Raw genomic sequence first — 21,837 nt, 5'->3', positions numbered from 1 at the left:
AGCTTATAAATCAGACTTTTGTTTATTGAAAATGTAAAAATGCAGACAGTTTTCTGTGATAGGTAAGGTTAGTCTATGGGGGGTAGAATACACAGTTTGTTTGTACAGTATAAAAATCATTATGTCTATGGAAAGTCCCCATAAAACATGAAAAAATAACATTGCTTGGTCTGTTGAAGGCTGGTCTTGTTGAAATGAGAGGCCTGTTGATCAAATCATCCCAGTCTCATCAGCTGGACTGAAAGAAGTTTCAGTGCTCTTAGGACACTGAAAACATGGCTCAGAGCAATGGTCACAAGTGACACTTGACAGTATTGCTGTGTCGTGTCCAACAGGACAAACTAGACAGTATTGATGTGAAACATATGCCAACAGTTAATTTCTGTTAAATGATTAGTTCACTTAGTTAAAAATGAAAATTCTGTCATCATTTACTCACTCTCGAGTTGTTTCAAACCAGTTTCTTTCTTCTGCTGAACACAAAAGAAGATATTTTGAAGAATGTCGATAACCAGACAGTTGATGGTAGCTATTGACTTCCATAGTATTTTTTTTTTTCCTACTATGGAAGTCAATGGGGTCCATCCACTGTCTGGTTATCGACATTCTTTCAAAATATATTCTTTTGTGTTCATCAGAAGAAATAAATTCATACAGGATTGAAACAGTTTGAGGGTGAGTAAATGATTTTCAGTTTTGGGTGAACTATATCACTTTAATGAAAGATGCAGACATGTGTTTCACTTCTTCAAAAAGCAAGGAACAAGACAGTATTGCACTATTGCATTGCACTATGAGCGGATTAAAGTTAAGTCTCTGTTAAACTGCCACCATGTCTTTATTAGTTATTTGTAACATTACAGAATTAATTAATTTACGTATTGTTAAGGTCAATATAGACTAAAAACCTTAATACATTATCCTATTAATTTCCTGATTCCTCCGCTTATTTAGCTTATTTATTTAGAAAATTAATTTTCTATGGCCATATATACGGCTGAAACAGGTAGACTAGTGCATCATCCCAAATTTTTCAACATCAACATTTTAATATAATTATAGTCAAATATGGCCTTTAGAAAAATGTGTTTTTTTTGAGGAGCTGGGGTAGTGCACTATATAGGCCCCTGTGGCGCGGCCTTAGCTTTTGTCCTTAATAAAAAAAATTTCCTTACATTACTTTTACTTTTATACTTTAAGTAGTTTTGAAACCAGTACTTTTATACTTTTACTTGAGTAAAAAGCTTGAGTTGATACTTCAACTTCTACAGAAGTCTTTTTAAACCCTAGTATCTATACTTCTACTTGAGTAATGAATGTGAATACTTTTGACACCTCTGATTTTTAGGGCTTGCATTTTTATGGGCTGAAATTCAACATGGTTGAATATTTAAGCTGTGAATATTTCAATTAAAAACATTTCAAACACATTTTAATTATTAAAAATTCAATAATCCATATTCACCTTTCATATTTCACTTCCAAAATATTCAAACTGTGTAAAAATACAACCTATAATATTCAACAGGCAATTTTCGGTCCATTTTATTTCGCTTTGCAAATTCGCTTCCACAAATTCAGTGGTTCAAATTCGACAGTAAATTCGACATTGACATCCAGTAACTGCATGAAAAGCAATAGATTGCCGAGCATACTCTCCATCTGCTGTTAGTCAACCTCACCAGCAGGGGGTGCAAAAGCGCGTGTTGTAGATGAAGACTGGAGCTTCTTTATTGGATGAGTCAGATAGGTGTCAAAAAGATTTTCCAGATGTTTTTACGGCATGCGCTGTGTTAAAGTGTTGGCTATGGCGTATAAGCAGGATGCCAACTCGTCTGATGTATCTAAGCACACGTCTGCTCAGGTATTTATTCCACAGTTACCAGTACCTTTGTCTCGATCTGACATTGCTGAGGCTCAAAAGAGTGATCAGAGCTTACAGAAATATTTTGACTTGACCGCAGGTGACAATTTTACTGTTATTTTGTGAAGGATGGCTTGTTGCAAAGAAGGTGGTCACCCACTACGGGAACTGATGTGAGAGATCAGATTTTGCAGGTGGTGATGCCTGAAAAGTTTCGTGAAGTGGCACTAAAAACAGCTCATGGGGAAACAGCAGGTCTCTTTTGGGGTAAAGAAAACATACAATCAATTGTTAAAACATTGCTACTGGCCACGGATAAAGAGGGACGTTGCACGGTTTGTTCAAACTTGTCATGTCTGTCAGGTGGCAGGTAAGCAAAATGCTGTCGTTAAGCCCGCGCCTTTACAGCCCATTCCGTCTGTTGGTAAGCCTTTCGAGCATTTGATTATTGATTGTGTGGGCCCCTTACCCCAGTCAAAATCAGGCTGTGTTTATTTGTTTACCATCATGTGCCAGGCGACTCACTATCCGGCTGCGTATGCTTTGAGGACCATTACTACAAGGTCTGTGTCATGATCCTGGTTCTTCCTTTACTTTGTCTCCCCCCTCTGGTCACACACACATACACACACATACACGCGCGCTCACGCGCGCACACTCACACACACACACACACACACACATTTACGCTCACACATCCCTGATTACTTCATTGGTCATTACGCACACACATCGCCTTCTTCCCAGGTGTTCTCTTTCATTACTTATTACCCTCATTATCAGTTCCACACCAGTCATCACTTTCCCTAATTATCTTCTCTTTTTCTAGCCTTGCTTTCCCCTGTCTCTTTGCCAGATTATTTCAGAAGCTATGCGTACGAATTCTCTGCCAAACGTCCTGTCGTGTCGAAGTCCTGTCCTGTCTGTTCTGTGCACGTAAGAGGATTGTTCTACCTCTGTGAATTGCTACTAAGCTATACTCATTACAGAGTACCTGTGACTGCGCTCGTTGCTTTCTGATCACCTGGAGGTCCCGGAGTCGGCTGGCTTTCTCACGGTACCCTCTACTACCAGAGACGCTCCGCTGCTTAGACGGAGGAATTGAGTTTTAGTTCCCGGCATCAGTTTACCGGAAGATTTTCGTTGTCTATTATAATATGCTGTGGATTTCTGTTCTTACCTCTGGACATTCTGACTCTGTTAATTAAAGACTGCTTTGCTGTATTTCGCTCTTGGGTCATCTTTCTCTCCACTCATAACAGAATAATCTGGCCAAAATGGACCCAGCGAGCAGCAACCCCTTTCAGGCAGCTGTTGAACTCCAAGGCGCGATGCTGGGCCGACATCAGGAGGAGCTCTCTGCCGCTCGACAGGCTGTCGAGTCCCTGTCTTCTCAGGTGTCGGACCTCTCTTCTCGTGTACATCATCTGCGTCCTGAAGCACCTGCTTCCCTGGATCATCGTGAGTTGCCCGAGCCGCGGATAAACAATCCTCCTTGTTACTCCGGTGAGCCCACTCAATGTCGCGCCTTCCTGACGCAATGTGAAGTTGTCTTCTCTCTCCAGCCCTCGACCTACGCTACTGATCGTGCTCGAGTCGCCTTTGTCATTTCTCTCCTGGCCGGACGAGCCCGTGAATGGGGAGCTGCTAACTGGGAGGTCGATGCGGACTGTGTGTTTAATTTTTCCCAGTTTAAGGCAGAGATGATCCGAGTTTTTGATCGCTCGGCTTATGGAGAGGAGGCTTCACGATTACTGTCAACTCTTCGCCAGGGAAGGCGCTCTGCAGCGGACTTCTCAGTCGAATTCCGCACTTTAGCTACCACTAGTGGCTGGAATGAGCCAGCCTTGGTGGCCCGCTTCCTGGAGGGACTCTCTCCGGAACTCAAGGACGAGATCTACGCTCGGGAGGTACCTGCTCGTCTCGACTCGCTCATCGACCTGGCGATCCGTATAGAGAGGTGTTTTGAGTTACGTCACCGCGCGCGCCGCCAGGAATCGTCTCTGCTGTTGGCTCCGCCCGTCGTCTCTACTTCGCCCTCAGCTGGTTCGGAGCCGTTGGCGATGCAGCTCGGTGGACTACGCATCACTGCAAAAGAACGAGAGCGCAGAATTACCAATCGTCTGTGCATGTACTGTGCCGCGCCTAACCATTTCGTCAGCGCTTGTCCAGTAAAAGCCAGGGCTCGCCAGTGAACGGAGGGCTACTGGCGAGCGCATACTCCAAGGACTCTCCATCTGGATCATGTACCTCTCTTCCTATCTCTATCCACTGGCCTGACTCTTCAGTCTTTTGTTCTGCCCTTGTAGACTCCGGTGCTGAAGGAAATTTCCTCGACGAGGCGTGGGCGCTAGAACAAGGTATTCCCCTCATAGACTTAAGAGACTCCTCCCCCCTGTTTGCCTTAGATGGAAGTTCGCTTCCTAGGATTCAAAGGAAGACCATCCCTCTCTCTCTCACTGTCTCGGGGAACCATAAGGAGACTATTTCCTTTCTAATTTTCTCTTCTCCTTTTAGTCCGGTGGTTTTAGGACACCCCTGGCTGGTCAAACATAATCCCCTTATCAATTGGTCTAATAATTCGATTTTATCATGGAAGTTATCTTGTCATGTTGATTGTTTAACCTCTGCCATCCCTCCTGTCTCTTCTGTCTCTTCTTCACAGGTCGAGCCAGGTGATTTGTCTGGAGTCCCGGAGGAGTATCTCGATCTGCGGGAGGTTTTCAGTCGGTCCCGGGCAACCTCTCTCCCTCCTCATCGGCCATACGACTGTAGCATTGACCTCCTCCCGGGTACCACTCCTCCGCGCGGCAGACTCTATTCCTTGTCAGCCCCAGAACGCGAAGTGCTCGAGAATTATCTCTCAGAATCTTTAAATGCGGGTACTATTGTTCCGTCCTCGTCTCCAGCCGGCGCTGGTTTTTTCTTTGTTAAAAAGAAAGACGGTTCTTTGCGTCCCTGCATAGACTATCGAAGGCTGAATGACATCACTGTAAAGAATTGCTATCCCTTACCATTGATGTCATCTGCCTTTGAGTTATTGCAGGGAGCAAAGATTTTTACCAAGCTCGATCTCCGTAACGCCTACCATCTCGTGCGCATCAAGGAGGGTGACGAGTGGAAGACCGCGTTTAATACGCCACTCGGTCACTTTGAATATCGGGTTCTTCCGTTCGGTCTGGTCAACGCTCCTGCCGTGTTTCAAGCCCTCGTAAACGATGTCCTTCGGGATATGCTTAATATTTTCGTCTTCGTCTATCTCGACGACATACTGATCTTTTCTCCCTCTCTCCAAGTGCACGTGCAACACGTTCGACGAGTCCTCCAGCGCTTATTGGAGAATCGACTCTTTGTTAAAGCAGAGAAGTGCTCGTTTCACGTCTCGTCGGTTTCATTTCTCGGTTCGGTCATTTCTGCTGAGGGAGTCAGTATGGATCCTAACAAGGTACGGGCGGTTACCGATTGGCCCGTCCCCGAGTCTCGTGTCGCGCTCCAACGATTTCTTGGTTTCGCAAATTTTTACCGCCGCTTTATCCGCAACTTCAGCCAGGTGGCCGCTCCTCTCACCGCCTTGACTTCTATTAACTCTAGATTCGAGTGGTCCGTTTCCGCTCAACGCTCATTCGATCATCTTAAGACTCTTTTCACTACAGCTCCCATTTTACTCACTCCGGACGTTTCGAGACAATTTATCGTCGAGGTCGATGCCTCGGAGGTGGGCGTCGGGGCTGTCCTGTCTCAGCGCTCACCTTCTGATGAGAAGGTACACCCCTGTGCTTTTTTTTCTCACCGCCTCACTCCCGCGGAGCGCAATTATGACGTCGGTAACCGCGAACTGCTCGCCATTCGTTTGGCTCTGGGTGAGTGGCGTCAATGGTTGGAGGGAGCTCCGGTTCCGTTCATTGTTTGGACGGATCACAGAAATTTAGAATACATTCGTTCTGCTAAGAGATTAAACGCTCGTCAGGCTCGCTGGGCTCTATTTTTTACACGTTTCAATTTCACCATCTCGTATCGCCCCGGGTCAAAGAATGTTAAGCCTGACGCTCTTTCTCGCCTCTTTGATTCACCAACTCCCGCCACTACCCAGGAGGAGATCATTCCCTCTGCCTGCGTAGTGGGCGCGGCAGTTTGGGGAATAGAGAGGTTGGTCAAACGTTCACTTACCCGTGTCGCTGTCCCGCGCGCCTGTCCTAAGCATCGTCTGTTTGTTCCCGTCACTGCGCGCTTGGCTGTTCTCCAATGGGGACATTCCTCTAAATTGTCTGCCCATCCCGGCGTGCGGGGCACTCTTGCCATGATCCGTCAACGCTTTTGGTGGCCTACTTTGGACCGTGACGCGCAGCGTTTTATCGCTTCCTGTGGGGTTTGTGCCCAGACCAAGTCCGGTAACTCGCCTCCGGCTGGTCTTCTTCGTCCGTTACCGGTCCCTTCGCGCCCGTGGTCCCATATAGGACTCGATTTCATCACCGGTCTCCCTCTTTCCGCGGGAAACACGGTCATCCTAACGGTCGTTGATCGTTTTTCTAAGTCCGCTCACTTTATTCCGCTCTCCAAGCTCCCCTCCGCAAAGGAGACGGCACAGATCATGGTTGATCACGTTTTTAGATTGCACGGTCTGCCCACTGACATTGTCTCTGATAGGGGACCACAGTTTGCCTCTCAATTTTGGAGGGAATTCTGTCGTCTCATTGGAGCCTCCGCTAGCCTTTCGTCCGGGTATCACCCACAGACTAACGGTCAGGCCGAACGGGCCAATCAGATTGTCGTCCGCATTCTCCGCAGTCTGGCTCTTCGTAATCCTTCGTCGTGGTCAGAGCAGCTCGCCTGGGCTGAATACGCACATAACTCGCTCCCCTCGTCAGCCACGGGTCTCTCTCCTTTTTCCTGCTGCCTGGGTTATCAACCCCCGTTATTTCCCTCGCAGGATTCGGAATCTAATGTCCCGTCCGTTCAGGCGTTTATTGATCGCTGCAAGCGCACTTGGAGAACGGTGAGATCAGCTCTTTGTCGCTCGAGGAGACGCATGAGCACCACTGCCAACAAGCGCCGCGTAAGAAGCCCCCGCTACGTTCGCGGCCAGAAGGTTTGGCTTTCTTCGTCTAATTTGCCACTCCACTCTGATTCTCGTAAATTGGTCCCTCGTTTCATTGGACCATTTCGCATTTGTAAGATCATTAGTCCTGTCGTAGTCAAGCTGTCTCTTCCACCTAATCTTCATCGCGTACACCCCGTTTTCCATGTCTCTTGCATTAAACCGTCGATTCGTGCGCCCTCACGCCCTTCTATTCCTCCTATTCTTGTCGAGGGGTCTCCAGTGTACAAGGTCCGTCGACTCTTGGACATGCGTCGCCGAGGTCGTGGTCATCAATTCTTAGTGGACTGGGAGGGGTACGGCCCGGAGGAGAGGAGTTGGGTGTCTGCCCGGGACGTCCTGGACCCTTCGCTGGTCGATGATTTTCTTCGGTCTCGTCAGTCTCCTTCCTCGGGAGCGCCAGGGGGCGCTCGTTGAGGGAGGGGTACTGTCATGATCCTGGTTCTTCCTTTACTTTGTCTCCCCCCTCTGGTCACACACACATACACGCGCGCTCACGCGCGCACACTCACACACACACACACACACACATTTACGCTCACACATCCCTGATTACTTCATTGGTCATTACGCACACACATCGCCTTCTTCCCAGGTGTTCTCTTTCATTACTTATTACCCTCATTATCAGTTCCACACCAGTCATCACTTTCCCTAATTATCTTCTCTTTTTCTAGCCTTGTTTTCCCCTGTCTCTTTGCCAGATTATTTCAGAAGCTATGCGTACGAATTCTCTGCCAAACGTCCTGTCGTGTCGAAGTCCTGTCCTGTCTGTTCTGTGCACGTAAGAGGATTGTTCTACCACTGTGAATTGCTACTAAGCTATACTCATTACAGAGTACCTGTGACTGCGCTCGTTGCTTTCTGATCACCTGGAGGTCCCGGAGTCGGCTGGCTTTCTCACGGTACCCTCTACTACCAGAGACGCTCCGCTGCTTAGACGGAGGAATTGAGTTTTAGTTCCCGGCATCAGTTTACCGGAAGATTTTCGTTGTCTATTATAATATGCTGTGGATTTCTGTTCTTACCTCTGGACATTCTGACTCTGTTAATTAAAGACTGCTTTGCTGTATTTCGCTCTTGGGTCATCTTTCTCTCCACTCATAACAGTCTGTGGTGAAATCATTGTCGCAGTTTATTTCAATATTTGGTCTTCCCAGAATCATTCAAAGTGATCGAGGTTAAAATTTTACATCAGCCTTGAAACAGCTGCGTATCCAGCACAACTTGAGTAGCGCGTACCATGCGCAAAGTCAAGGGGTTTTGGAGCGTTTCCTTGCCACTCTTAAGTCTCTATTGCGTGCATACTGCATAGAGATGAAACAGGAGTGGGAGGATGGTCTACCATGGCTATTGTTGGCGGCTAGAGTGGTTGTGCAAGAAAGCACAGGTTTTAGTCCCAATGAATTGGTATTTGGTCACAAGGTTTGTACCCCATTGTCTGTGTTCTCAAGTGATCTGGATTCATCTGAACCACCCAAGAGTTTGTCCAGTTATGTGTATGGTTTCCGCCGCAGGTTACTTTTAGCATGTAAAATGGCAACCGAAAATTTGACTGATGCCCAAAGAAAAATGAAGCGAAATTATGACCGTAAAGCAGAAGCTTGTGTCTTTAGCCCAGGGGATCAGGTGGTGGCATTGTTGCCTATACCTGGTTATCCTTTTGGTGCAAAGTATTCAGGGCCTTACAGTGTGGTTCGTCAAGTGTCAGAGACCAATTATGTGGTTGCTACGCCTGACCATAGGCGTGCGACACAGTTATGTCATATCAATTTACTTAAGCCATATTATGCATCGTCACAGTCACCTAGTTGTAAGGGTGAATCGTCTGTCTTGGTCGTGGCAAGCACGTCTGTAGCCTCTCCAGCATTAGAGGATGATGTGCAGGGCCCTGACGATTCCATGCTGCATGCTCGTCTCAATAATTCAGAGACGTTGGCCAAATTAGAGGGAGTTTTAGATCATTTGGATTTGCAACAGCAAGCAGAATTGAAAGCTTTAATCTTTGAATTTCCTTGTCTGTTTTCAGATACTCCGACCTGCACAACTTTAATCGAGCATGACATAGAAGTCGGTGATGCAAAGCCAATCCATCGGAGGTTTTACCGCACTGGTCCTGATAAGCGTAAAAGTCTGGATGATAGTGTCCAATATCTTCTGGACATTGGTCTTGCCGTACAGTCGTACTCTAGTTGGGCTTCGCCCTGTTTGTTAGTCAAAAAACCTGATCATACGTACAGATTTTGCATGGATTACAGAAAAGTAAACAGTGTAACAAAACCAGACTTGTATCCACTGCCTAGGATAGAAGATTGTGTTGATCAAGACGGTGCGGCTCGTTATGTGAGCAAATTTGACTTGCTTAAAGGTTATTACCAGGTTCCTCTTACTCCCAGGGCACAAGAGATCTCTGCCTTTATTACGCCACTGGGACTCTACTCCTATACGAGAATGGCTTTTGGGTTGCGCAACGCCCCCTCCAGTTTCCAGCGGGTGCGCTGTGTATATTGATGATGTGGTCTGGTATTTAGACACTTGGACAATCCACCTTGCCCGCATACGTTCATTATTTGAGCAGTTTGCGGCTGCAAACCTCACTGTAAACTTAGCAAAGTGTGAGTTTGCTCAGGCTACAGTGGTGTATCTGGGAAAGGTGGTCGGACAGGGGAACGTTCGGCCAGTGAGTGCGAAAGTCCTGGCCATTGACAAATTCCCACGTCCTGTCACTAAGAAAGAATTGATGCGCTTCCTCGGTATGATAGGGCATTACAGGAACTTTTGCTGTAACTTTTCATCTGTCGTTGCCCCACTAACTAACCTGCTGAAGGGTTCAGATAAATTCAATTGGACTGCTGATGGGTTCAGATAAATTCAGTTGGACTGCTGATTGCCAACACGCATTCGAAAACGCCAATTCTCTCCTGAGTTCTGCACCTGTCCTGGCTGCTCCTAGGCTGGAGGAGCCCTTCCAGCTGCAAGTAGATGCCAGCCAGGTAGGGGCAGGTGCTGTTCTCCTTCAAAAGGATGAGCTGGGGGGGTGGGCTGGTGGCTGTTGTATTGAGGGTGTGGGTGAAGGGTGATGAGATTTTGGTTTAGTCTAACATTAGTCTTTCGGGGTAACTGGTTAAAAAGGGTAATGTGTTTAGTCATTTATTGTTTTTTGGGTGTAGTTTGTTATTGGGTTTGTTTCTGTTCTTAGTATTGATTATGGGAAATGATGTAATGAGTAGAATGTAGTTTTACAGAGTCCCACATTGGTCTCTGTCTTGTGGGGGGAGTGATGTCACGCCCGGCTTTGCCGTGCTGGGTGTGCTCACTCCACCATGGACAGAATATGTTTGGGCCGTCTCTCTCCCCCCAATCTGAAGGGGGAGCTGTCTGTTTTCGGTCCATCTGACAGCAGCTGATTGGCGGGACTGTTTAAAAACATCTCCTGCCAGTTGTTTGGAGTCTGCTCTGTGCTGCGCGTCTCTGCTTTGCTCTGGCCTCCATGCTGGCTGCAGCACCATCCTACTCCTTTTTGCCTTTTTGCATTACACATAGTCTACACTTTACTGATCTGCACTACACTTTTGATTAGTTTTCTCTTGTTTCTCATTCACTGACTTGATACACTTATTGATTCAAATTATGATTTCATCGTATAATTTAATGTTTTAATAAATTATTTTGGATTTAACTTAACAAACGGTGTGGTCTCCCCTATGTCATTGCTACTGTGAGCCAGGTAGTCGTGACACTACTCATTAATTGAATCAGGTGTGCCATTTCAGGGTTAAAACAGAAACATGGCCTGTCAGGGGGTCCCTGCAGGAGAGGTTGAGAACCACTCTCTATAGCAACGCTCTCCCACATATTAATCTATTGTACACTGAAAAAAATTATTAGTTGAATTTAATAATATTTTTTATGGTAAGTGGTTTAATAAAACAAAAATTTACTAAAATTTAATAAGTTCAACTTAATACATTTGTTTAACCCTTGTGTGGTGTTCATATTTTTGTTACTCAGCCAGTGTTCGTGGGTCTGGTGGACCCGCTGCATTTTTGGGTTTTTAATTCAACAAAATCAAAAATGTTATGTTAAAATACTCAACAGATGTTTACTTCATCCCAATTACAAGTAATATAAACAGCAGATATGGTTAATATTTTCTCTTTACCTTTGTTAGATCACATTTTAGAATTGCAACCTCATGTGGGAATGGCAGGAGTAGAAACACAAAACTCACTCTTGCACTCTTTCACACTTACACACAATCTCTCTCTCACACGCACGCACACACACACACTCATGCACACCCACAACACACACACAGACACACACACAGACACACACAAAACACCCCCCCCACACACACACACACACACACACACATACATACACACACACACATTCACTTGGATATGTGGTGTACGGTCACTCTCCATAGGTGTAATGGTTTTTCTAATGTACAAACTGTATAATCTATCCCCCTACACTAACCCTACCCCTAAACCTACCAATCACAGAAAACTTTTGGCATTTTTTGAATTTCAAAAAACAACATTTAGTATGTTTTAGTATGAGGACACAGATGTCGTCATAAACCATGTTTACGTTGTAACACCCATGTCATTATACACATTTGTGTCCTCATAAACCATATACAAGAACATACACACACTAACAGCAGGCCCTGACAGGAGGAGGACAGAGTAAAGGTACACAGGACCTACAATTTCCACACTTTTATTAGCCCCGGGTCCAGTGGACCCGAACATCCTGTGTGTAATATAAATGTGTAGGGGGGGTGTACAGTGTGTTTTCATTGAAAATGTGTTCTGATATATATTCCTCACAGAAAATGAGCCAAGGCCAATGAGTCTCAGTTTGAAAAAATAATCAATTGTATCATTTTTCTTTTGATAAAAAATGAAAACGGGTCCAACAGACCCGAACACCATACAAGGGTTAAATGTAGCTAGAATCAATTGTGTGCAACCACTTACCATAATTTTTTTTTCAGTGTAACTGTACTTATTTTCGTCGTTGGTATAAGTAGCAAGAAATGTACAGTTTTCTACCATCTTGCTGACAATGTTTCTTTAGTCATTCGTCAGTCCTGCAGGAAATCCACCCTTACAACATTTAGTGGAATTAGTCTGGAAAGAGTTCATTTGAACATGCTCAGTTTATTCTTGCACACATTCACGTTGTGATCTCAGAGTTGTGTATTGATACACACAGATCATACTGTATTATTCCTGATACTGGACATAGTGTCACTCAAACATCTGATGATGAAGAATTATCTTCATATTAAGAGTGTGTCAGTGATTTGAACAGCTCTCTGATAAAGACTAATAGTTTATTCTGGAGAGTGTGTTGTTTGCTTTAAGTGAGGAAAAATACTATGATTTTAAACTTCTGCTTTTTATGCTGGTATGTTTCATTTATTTATATATATCATAATGATCACTGAGATATACTGTGTTTCAGGAACCAGTGGAGTGACTGATCATGTGTTCATCAGTTCTGGTGAAAATGCTCGTCTGTCCTGTAATAAAACTCTTTCTGACTGCAAATCTAAAACTACATGGATCTACTATAACATTTTCAGACATTCAGCTGCAGTTGAACTGATTACTAAAGGGATAAAGAAGAAAGACACAGAGAGACATGAGAGACTGAGTCTGGAGTCTGACTGCTCTCTGAACATCAAGAACATCACAGAAGAAGATCATGGATCTTACACCTGCAGACAATATGTGAACTGATGCTGATGTTTTTCTGCATGTTCTTCATGGTAAGTTTATGATTATGTGCTCAATTTAAAATTCTCCCTGTAAACTCAGATGATGATTGAAGAGTCTGTGATTTGTCTTGTGTTCAGTTTCAGTGTCTCTATCATCATCATCATCATCATCATCATCATCATCTTCATCATCACAGACTGAGATCAGTCCAGGCCGCTCTGTGACTCTCTCCTGTCAGTTGTATTCAGACGACTGTGATTGTTGGGTCCGTTCTGAGGGAGTTGAGCTGTTGTGGGTGAATCAGGCTGGTGTTGATCTGAAGACAGACTCCAGATATCAGATATTATCAACATCAGATCAATATCACTGTATCATCACTCTGACTACAACACTCCTGAATGAAGATGACAACAGAGAGTGGAGATGTCAGCTTACTCACAGAAATCAACTCGAGACCTCAGTCAGATACACTGTCAAGTATTCAGGTGAGAAAACAGTGTTAGAAGACCCTCATAATGTCAGTAACACTAAGGTCTATCAGTATCACTGAACCAGAACAAACTGAGGGAACAAAAGCTTCTTTGACTCTCACAGAAGAGTAACTCAAAGCATTGCTTCAAACTAATGAACTGCAGTCAAGTAACAGTCCAAAACGTGATGCTGGAAATAATAAAGGAATTGAAACTTGACAGCAAAAATATTAACTTTTTATGTAATATGATGATCAAAGTTATAATATGAATGTCATATTGTACAGTATTAATGATCTGAACTAACATTCATCTTCACAGCTCAAGCTGATTCAACGACAGCAGTGAATCCAGTCCACATCACACACTCTCAGGATCCCTCAACTATAAACACACACGTTTCTAAAGGTACATCATCACTGTCTTTCTCACATCAGTGCTTTCCAGTGCATAATGCTAGAGTTATCTTCAGTGTTAACTCATCAAAATATGACTGTCATATTCTACAGTATGATTGTCACATTGAGGAGTTTTAGTTTCATTTCATGGACTTTTATGGTGTGTCCCAATTAGCGTACTTATGCATATTCTAGGACATGTTTAGTATAAACAGTGAGAGTAGTGTGTTCATATAACACTCCGGTTCTTTCACTCAATTCTCCCAGAAAGCGTCACATGAAGACGATATGTTGAGCTCATCCATGCAGCGCATTCACTGTAGATCCATGAAAAACACCAAACAGACATAAAATACTGCTCATCCACTCACAACATTATCAAAAAACATACATGTAAAAGTGAACAAAACAAATATACAAAAAAAGAGAGAAACACAAAATAAGCCGTACACTCGTAATGCTCGGCAACAAGTTTAACATATAAAACTTCAGTTATTCATCAAGTCTGGGTGTCTTATGATCCCAATATGAAATAAACTGATTTAAATATATTTTTTAAAATAATATTTTTGACCTTAAAGAAAAATAGTTATCTCTGCCTACATTTTGTCTGACTGGAGAAAGATTGTCCTGCCATTCACCTCAACAGCTCAGATGAAACTGAAGAGAAAATGTCCGACTTCACTTATTTTTTACTTCTAATGCTCAATTCACCAACTTATACTACGCCCTAAAAGTATGTACTCTTTTTGGGAAGAAAATATGCAGACTTTTGAGTGTGTAGCAGAAGAGTAGACAAGCTTTGGGACAAACTATCACGTCATACAATTGCATCTTTACCGGTTGCTCTCTGTCGATTAGTTACACACATCCTGACACTCAAACTGACCTGTCAATCATCTTGTCAAAGATAAAATCCTCCACATTTAATTTCATTTCCTACCGTATCGGAGAGAAATGCAGAAGCACGTTGATCTGCAGTCGTGGGTCTTTCATGCGGAGACTCTCCTCATATTAATGCATAATGACATATTTAAAAGTAAATGGCCAAACGGATATTTATAAAAGTCCACATGGTTATTGCAGAAGAAATATAACACAGATAACATTAAATAAATCTTTTTTCTATCAGCTTAAACTTTGATTAGTCACAAACCTTTATCTAAACCTCTCACCATCGGTTGCGCATATCCGCCATGTTTTGTCTTTTTTTTTAACACTTTTTACTGGTGTTTGTAAGTTCCTCCTCCAAAGCACAATGGGTTGTGGGTAATATTAGCCGTTATAGTGAGCACGGATCCACACTTCCAAAATCCACCAGAAATAGTAGACCATCCGGAGACTTCTGGCACACTCTTCAACATACTATGCTTTGGGACACTTATTTTAATCTCACACACTGTTTAGGAAGGATAGTATGGACATTGAGACGCAGGGCAAGGCTGTGTTTATGTCCACTGTTTATGCTCATCCCTCGCTAATGTTGCACGAGTGTCCACTACTGGTGAACTCTGAAATGTGTTTGAATGAAATGCTCTAAGCCCTTGATCACTTGGAATCCAATATGGAGCTGATTTTAAATTATACATTTGTTTTACATTATATAGGCCTGTGTGTGTGCTTGGGCTGTTGGAGAATATATATATAAAAAAAATCTAAATAAAAGTCTAATATCATACTATATAGAGTTGTGTGGTGTGACATGCTTCATGCCGCAATGCATGCTGGGAGCCATGAGTTTTATGCATTGCAGCATGAAGCATGTCACCATTGTCGATGGCTTTTGTCTTTGTATATAATTGTCCTAATTCTTTCCTTTTCAACAACACCAGGCACAGATTTCTGGAATAAAAAAACACAAGGTACATAATCACAGTGTTTTGTCTTTGTCTATAATTGTCCCCAATCTGCCCTGTCCGTCTCTGACTCTGTGCTCGATCTCTTCTTCAGTCATAGTGATTTCTGTCGCTGCAGTCGCTGTTCTCCTTCTGGCTCTTCTCTGGCTGATCTGCAGAAAAAGAGCTGGTGAGTTTTCAGATTTACTCCTTTACAACAATTAAAAACAGTTCAGATGAGCAAACAAACACATCATGTTCAGACTGTAAGTATCATAGAAACATGTGGATTATATGAAATTCTCAAACAGAAGTTTATTCCTGCTGAGAAATCCTGTAATGTCAATCTCACAGAGTTATCAAAGTTTTTTTCAACAATCATTTTTTGTTGAAAAAGCTTAATGCTTAACATTCTGTCTTTTGCACATGTGTGTTTGATCATAAATACTCATATTTCATGAGGCACTTGTTTTCAGATAATAAAAGAGGGACTGGCGACTCTGCGGTGAGTTCAGTAATGCAGTGATTTAGATTTGATTACTGTCTTTAAAGCTCAATAAAGTGTCATTCATGCAGTTTAACTGTTTGTTCTGAAGGTCAAAGATGAGAATGATCATAAAGGGACGTATGAGACGATCAACATGTCCATTCCTCCCGCTGCAAGAGCCAATGTGAGTCCACTAAATCACCAAAAATTACGTTCACTGTCTGTTCAATAATGTGATTTAAAAGCTTTTGTGTTATTCTACATATTATAGTGAGAGATATGTCTGTTCTGTGTGTTAAACTTGACTCTCTGCACGTTTGCATTGATGTTTAGGAGCAGACAGATGACGTGACTTATTCTGAGGTCACTTCTTCCAATACAAAGCCAGTAAAATCACTCAATGTGAGTAGATAATAATAATAATAATAATAATAATAATAATAATAATCGCTGGGGTTCAAACATTGGACAGAATCTGTTCTTTCAGGATCATGATGATACAGTGACTTATGCTGCCATCAGAGGAAGAGAAGATCAACCGCAGGATGAACTTTACGCCTCTGTGAACAAGAACAAGACCTTCACAAATAAACATTAATGATACAGATCATGAGCTCATCATATCAGGAGCAGACGGGAAGATTTCATCTCTCTGGTGTTTGGAGGAATTATATATTTGTGTGTGAACAAGCAGATATTTGTTGAATGTCCTGTGAATATGAATGAGATTTATTGTGAATATTTAAAAAATACAATATTTATCTGTATATTTTAAACTGCCGATAAACACTGAGGGCTACATTTGCACTTCAGTTTCACTGTACAACCACTGAAAGCCTCTCACATCTCACAGGACATGATTTTGATCTTATTACACATTTTATCAACAGCTTATTGATATTGTTCATTTTTATTTTCTGCTGGCTTGGATTGTCTTTAATTGATTAAAATATTTCAGTGTTAATTAAAGTCAGTAAAGAGAGAGATCTGTCTTATTCACTTTTACTTAATGTTTGTAGGCTATTTGTTTCATGTAATGATTGATTAAACTCATTTCTCATTTTATCAATCTCATTGCTATTGCCCATTTTTATTTTCTGCTGATTCTGCTTGAATCAGGAATAATTTTAGTTCTGAAAGCCATGAAGCATTATGCTTTTTGAGGTTTCCATGTTGTTCATTTGTCAATAGAGCTTTTAAATGCCTAAGTTGTGTTGGCTGTTTTTTGTCTAACATAAAGGAAATTAAACTAGTTGTCTGGTTTTCTTGTGAAACATATTTGGGGCTCAGCTTGAACAATCTATCTGCAGCTTTTCTTTGTGTGTAAGTTCACACAGCTGCAGATATCTGAGTGCATGTAAGGAGTAGTGTTATCTGATCAGCAGTTAGTCCTCCTCACACATCCACTGAAGGAGATGTGTGACCGTTAACTGTCTGAGTGTGACTTATGTCATGCAATTAAATGTCAGTTATTTCTTTCTTTTTTTCACATGTGACAATAAAGAGCATAAAAAATCATGGGTTAAAAGAAAAGTTCTGTCTCTTCCATTCCTGTAAAAACAGACGTAACTAAACTTGCTCTTGCTGGAAAGTTTCAAAGAGTGGCAACATTCAAGAGCTTGTAGATTTGAATGAGAACAAAATATTAATATTTATAAGCTGAAATTTACCCTCATAGTTCTGATGTGAAAGTCTGAATGTTTCGATTCACACAGACAATAAACTAGTCAGACGTTACCAACTAAGTCCAAACGTCGAGCGAAGGGTTCATTATGATGACCATTACACTGACCTCGTACCTTATGCACACCAATGATGTTGAAACCATCTGGTCATCTACAGCTTTAAGATGGTATGAGCTTCTGGAGTCGGGATTTCATCCCAGTTATAGGAATTTCGATCTCTGTTCTGGTGACTGAGAAGAAAGCCTTAGGTTTCCATGATTTGGTTGGATGTTGCTTCTCAACTCTGAAAGGTACAGTGCTGGAAGTTGAGAGGGAAAAAGCTGGGATCGTTCCTCATCTCTGACCCCATGCCTAAGACGATATAAGCTACAGCAATCAGCTTCACTAAACCACTGAAAGTGCTCTTTTAACACGGACATTTAAAAGGACAGAAGGATGGATTTTCTGCTTCAAGTGATAGGACTAGCTGAGTGAACTTATTTTTATATTGTCTTGATGTCTGTGTCGTTTTATATAAATATTCAGATATAAGTGACCAAAAAAGCCATTTTAAAGTAGTTAAAACATCCAACTGGTAACATTGTTTGTGCCTCCTCTATTTTATAACCCACCAGCCACCACTGGAAAAAAGAAGTACGTTTGGCAGAAGCTACAAAGCTTTTTGATGAAAAAAATATTACTTATTTTCAATAAAAAAAAAAACAAAGACAAAAAAGGACTGGCCCAGGAGCTTCTTAATGATAACAGCTCTAAACACTAGACAAGAGAGTCCATTACCACACTCTGAGCTACAAGGAAACGCTGAACATTTCAACACCATGTTTCACTTCCTCAAATCTGCTTCACAGCTTTATCAGCGCTTTAACCTATTCTGAGAACAGAGCTATTCTCTGAACGTGTTCAAATCATCCTGCAAAATCACCAGCATCTGGAAATCACACTGAATGCTGCACTTGAAGTCCATTTCAGAGTCTTGCATATCTGAGCTTTCTCTATTCTCCTGAGTAACTCTCTCAGTTAAATGATCTATAAGAGATCATTTGAGGTTTTGCATATGTGATATTCCTATTTCTCTTTATTTTGCAGATTTTAAACACACATAAACACTAACATTTTACATGAAGCATTGGCTTTATCACATTTGCTGTCGATGAATAAATGATGTTACTGCCATGATGGTGTTGTTCCAGCATCTACCAGCAGAGGGTTGATGAGATTATTCAGTCAATTCCTGACCCAATCCCAGAGGAAAACAGTGAGGATCAGGCGCTCTTTTAAAAAGACACATTTCAGGCTATACTTTTGGACTCTGGTCATATATATATGTAACGGAGTAAAAAGAGTTGCTAGTTAAATTATATTAAAAGTGATGCAACTACGCCATCTAGGGGCAGTTTGATTCAGTGTGACTGTGGGATTTGCGTTGCATTTACCCACACTGGAGATAAATAGATTATGGGTAAGTCACGCAATTTGGGAGGTCTGGGACAATCAATGTTTTCTTATAATTCTAAGTACATATGTCTCGTATTTTGTCACGCAATGTACTTATAATGATTTCAGTTAACTATTTTGAGTTTAGTTGATGATTTATGTGTCTTGTAAAGCCATGTTTTAGAGATTTGCAACCAAGCATATTTTCATGTGAACTAGCGTGCTAATTGTCACTTGCTTTACATGCTATTTAGATTGTTGTCCCGAGATCTATTTGCTGAACCCACGATTCCACACTGTCATACTGTGTTCCAGGTAATAATCTTATGTTGTGTAAATGGTTTTATCGTCATGTTATTTGTTGTGTGCAAGTCGAGTTTAGCTATCTTGCAGACCAGCGTGGTAGTCTTGAGATTAGCCACACATGTGCTCGAGTGTTGCGTTTGCAATGATAATGTTCCTTATTTTGTTATTTCAATATAATGTAAAATTGATTAAGTAGTTTCATTATTGTACTGCTGAAATGTACTGTATGTTGTATGTAGAGATTATAATTCAGCCTAGATATTCTAAAACCACTATACGATCACACACAGTTTTATTTTGTTTCACAGACATACAAGTTATGCATTTTTTTTGTGAATATGCTTGATATCTAATTTGATTTATTCCACATTAGTAGTATCACATACATTTGTAACTAGCACAAATACATTCCTGTATTTGTATTGCATTTACCGACACTGGAGATAAAGAGATAATGGATTGTTGTCCCGAGATCTATTTGCTGAACCCACGATTCCACACTGTCATACTGTGTTCCAGCAATAAAGAAACCTGATCCAAGTGGTTGTCCGTGGTGATGTGTAGAAGCAACAGTAGGATGGAGTGACCCGTCACATATATATACAGTGTTGGGGAAGTTACTTTTAAAAAGTAGTGTTTGCTCGTTACTCGTTACTTTTTAAAAAAGTAATCCGTTACTTTACTTAGTTACCCCGTTTGGAAAGTAACTTTTTACGTTACTCGTTACTTTTACGTTACTTTTATGTTGCTTGACTTTGGGCAGAACCCAATATCTGTTCCTAAATATGTAGACATAAAGTTATACAATGGAGGACATAACAGGTAATTATTTTGTGCTCTTTATTATAAAAAATAGTATCAATTTCGAAAGAAAAAAAGTCCTTCTCATTGGCGCTGCTGTGTGCGGCAACTTTTGTTCTCAGCCGGCTCTGCATCATGGGGTAGAGTGCGACACTCCGCGATGAGCAGCTCGCCCGCGCCACTTCTCTCCGCTCCGCTCCCCCTATCCACCGAACTTTAAATTTCGGCAACAGCCAATAAAGCGCTCCTGCTCTCTAACACCGGTGCGAATCGCGTCTTGATAGCATAGGACAAAATGATATAGAAGCCATAAGCTTAGTTTTCAGACATACGACTCACTCTATCAAGGGAGTAGGAGAAAAAAAAAGAGATTTTGAGAGAAAAAAATATATTTTGTTTAAAAGTACACATATTCAGGCTTTCTATATATTTCTCAGGTCTGTGAGACAAGTATAGCATATCTGAGTTTCGGTTCATTTACAGTATGGAGACGAGCTCCAGTTCACGCCGCTGGTGCCGTCATGATTATTTTGCATGCCATATTTACTTATTTATTAAATTCAGGCAATTAATTGGTTGGTAAAACATTGATTAAAATTAAGATACCATCCATCCATCCATCCATCTTCTACCGCTTATCCGGGGCCGGGTCGCGGGGGCAGCAGTCTAAGCAGGGATGCCCAGACTTCCCTCTCCCTAGACACTTCCTCTAGCTCTTCCGGGGGGACACCGAGGCGTTCCCAGGCCAGCCGGGAGACATAGTCTCTCCAGCGTGTCCTAGGTCTTCCCCGGGGTCTCCTCCCGGTGGGACATGCCCGGAACACCTTCCCGGGAAGGCGTCCAGGAGGCATCCGGAAAAGATGCCCGAGCCACCTCAACTGACCCCTCTCGATGTGGAGGAGCAGCGGATCTACTCTGAGCTCCTCCCGAGTGACCGAGCTTCTCACCCTATCTCTAAGGGATCGCCCAGCCACCCTGCGGAGAAAGCTCATTTCGGCCGCTTGTATCCGGGATCTTGTCCTTTCGGTCATGACCCACAGCTCATGACCATAGGTGAGAGTAGGAACGTAGATTGACTGGTAAATCGAGAGCTTCGCCTTGCAGCTCAGCTCCTTCTTCACCACGACAGACCGGTACAGGGACCGCATTACTGCAGAAGCTGCACCGATCCGCCTGTCAATCTCCCGTTCCATCCTTCAAAATTAAGATACAATTAATACAAAACGAAATTCGTTTTAAAGAAAGTCTTTCTACAAAAACAAACTTAATAAAGTGGTCTAAATCATGTCTGCCCACTCCATTTATCTCCCGATATATTGCACAAAATTATGATCTTACTCATGCTTTTCACTTTTCATATAATCAACATAGATTAAATTATTTATTTATTTATTTTATTTAAACATAAATATGAAACTAAATAGTTTTCTTTAATTTACTACTTATTAAATTCAGGCAATTGGTTGATAAAACATTGATTAAAATTAAGATACAATTAATACAAAACGAAATTCACTTTAAATACAGGTTTTCTACAAAAACAAACTTAATAAAGTGGTCAAAATCATGTCTCCAAACAAAATTTTTTTTTTATTTAATTTAAACATAAATATGAAACTAAATCGTTTTCTTCAGTTCTCAACAGTTCTCTTCTCTCAAGCGCGCAGCTGAGGCAGTGTCGCTGTCAAATATATCCATGGGAAAAGTAACGTTGCGCCGAATTG

General features: G+C 42.1%; 2 protein-coding genes across 2 annotated transcripts in view; both read left to right on the top strand.

Moving 5' to 3' along the window:
- The window catches only part of LOC311082087 (uncharacterized protein), a gene marked incomplete at its 5' end in the record, with an annotated part of 30,922 nt that extends 15,273 nt beyond the window's left edge, over positions 1-15,649 (top strand). Inside the window, 3 exons of the mRNA XM_084112831.1 lie at positions 13,489-13,575; positions 15,398-15,427; positions 15,516-15,649. Coding sequence (XP_083968957.1) covers positions 13,489-13,575; positions 15,398-15,427; positions 15,516-15,625 — 227 coding nt within the window. The 3' untranslated portion in view covers positions 15,626-15,649. The remainder of the gene's footprint in view (positions 1-13,488; positions 13,576-15,397; positions 15,428-15,515) is intronic.
- Positions 15,650-15,661: 12 nt separating this feature from the next.
- Positions 15,662-17,405, top strand: LOC311078645 (uncharacterized protein). Its single transcript, XM_084107583.1, has 4 exons — positions 15,662-15,905; positions 15,997-16,071; positions 16,221-16,289; positions 16,375-17,405. The coding sequence occupies exons 1-4, from the start codon at positions 15,858-15,860 to the stop codon at positions 16,483-16,485; spliced, it is 303 nt and encodes a 100-aa protein (XP_083963709.1). The 5' UTR covers positions 15,662-15,857; the 3' UTR covers positions 16,486-17,405.
- The last annotated feature ends 4,432 nt before the right edge of the window (positions 17,406-21,837 follow it).

This window comes from Abramis brama, assembly GCF_963993115.1.
Source record: "Abramis brama genome assembly, chromosome: 1".
NCBI lineage: Eukaryota > Metazoa > Chordata > Actinopteri > Cypriniformes > Leuciscidae > Abramis > Abramis brama.
Note: the sequence above shows the minus strand (reverse complement) of the source record. Positions and strands in the feature narration are given on the sequence as shown.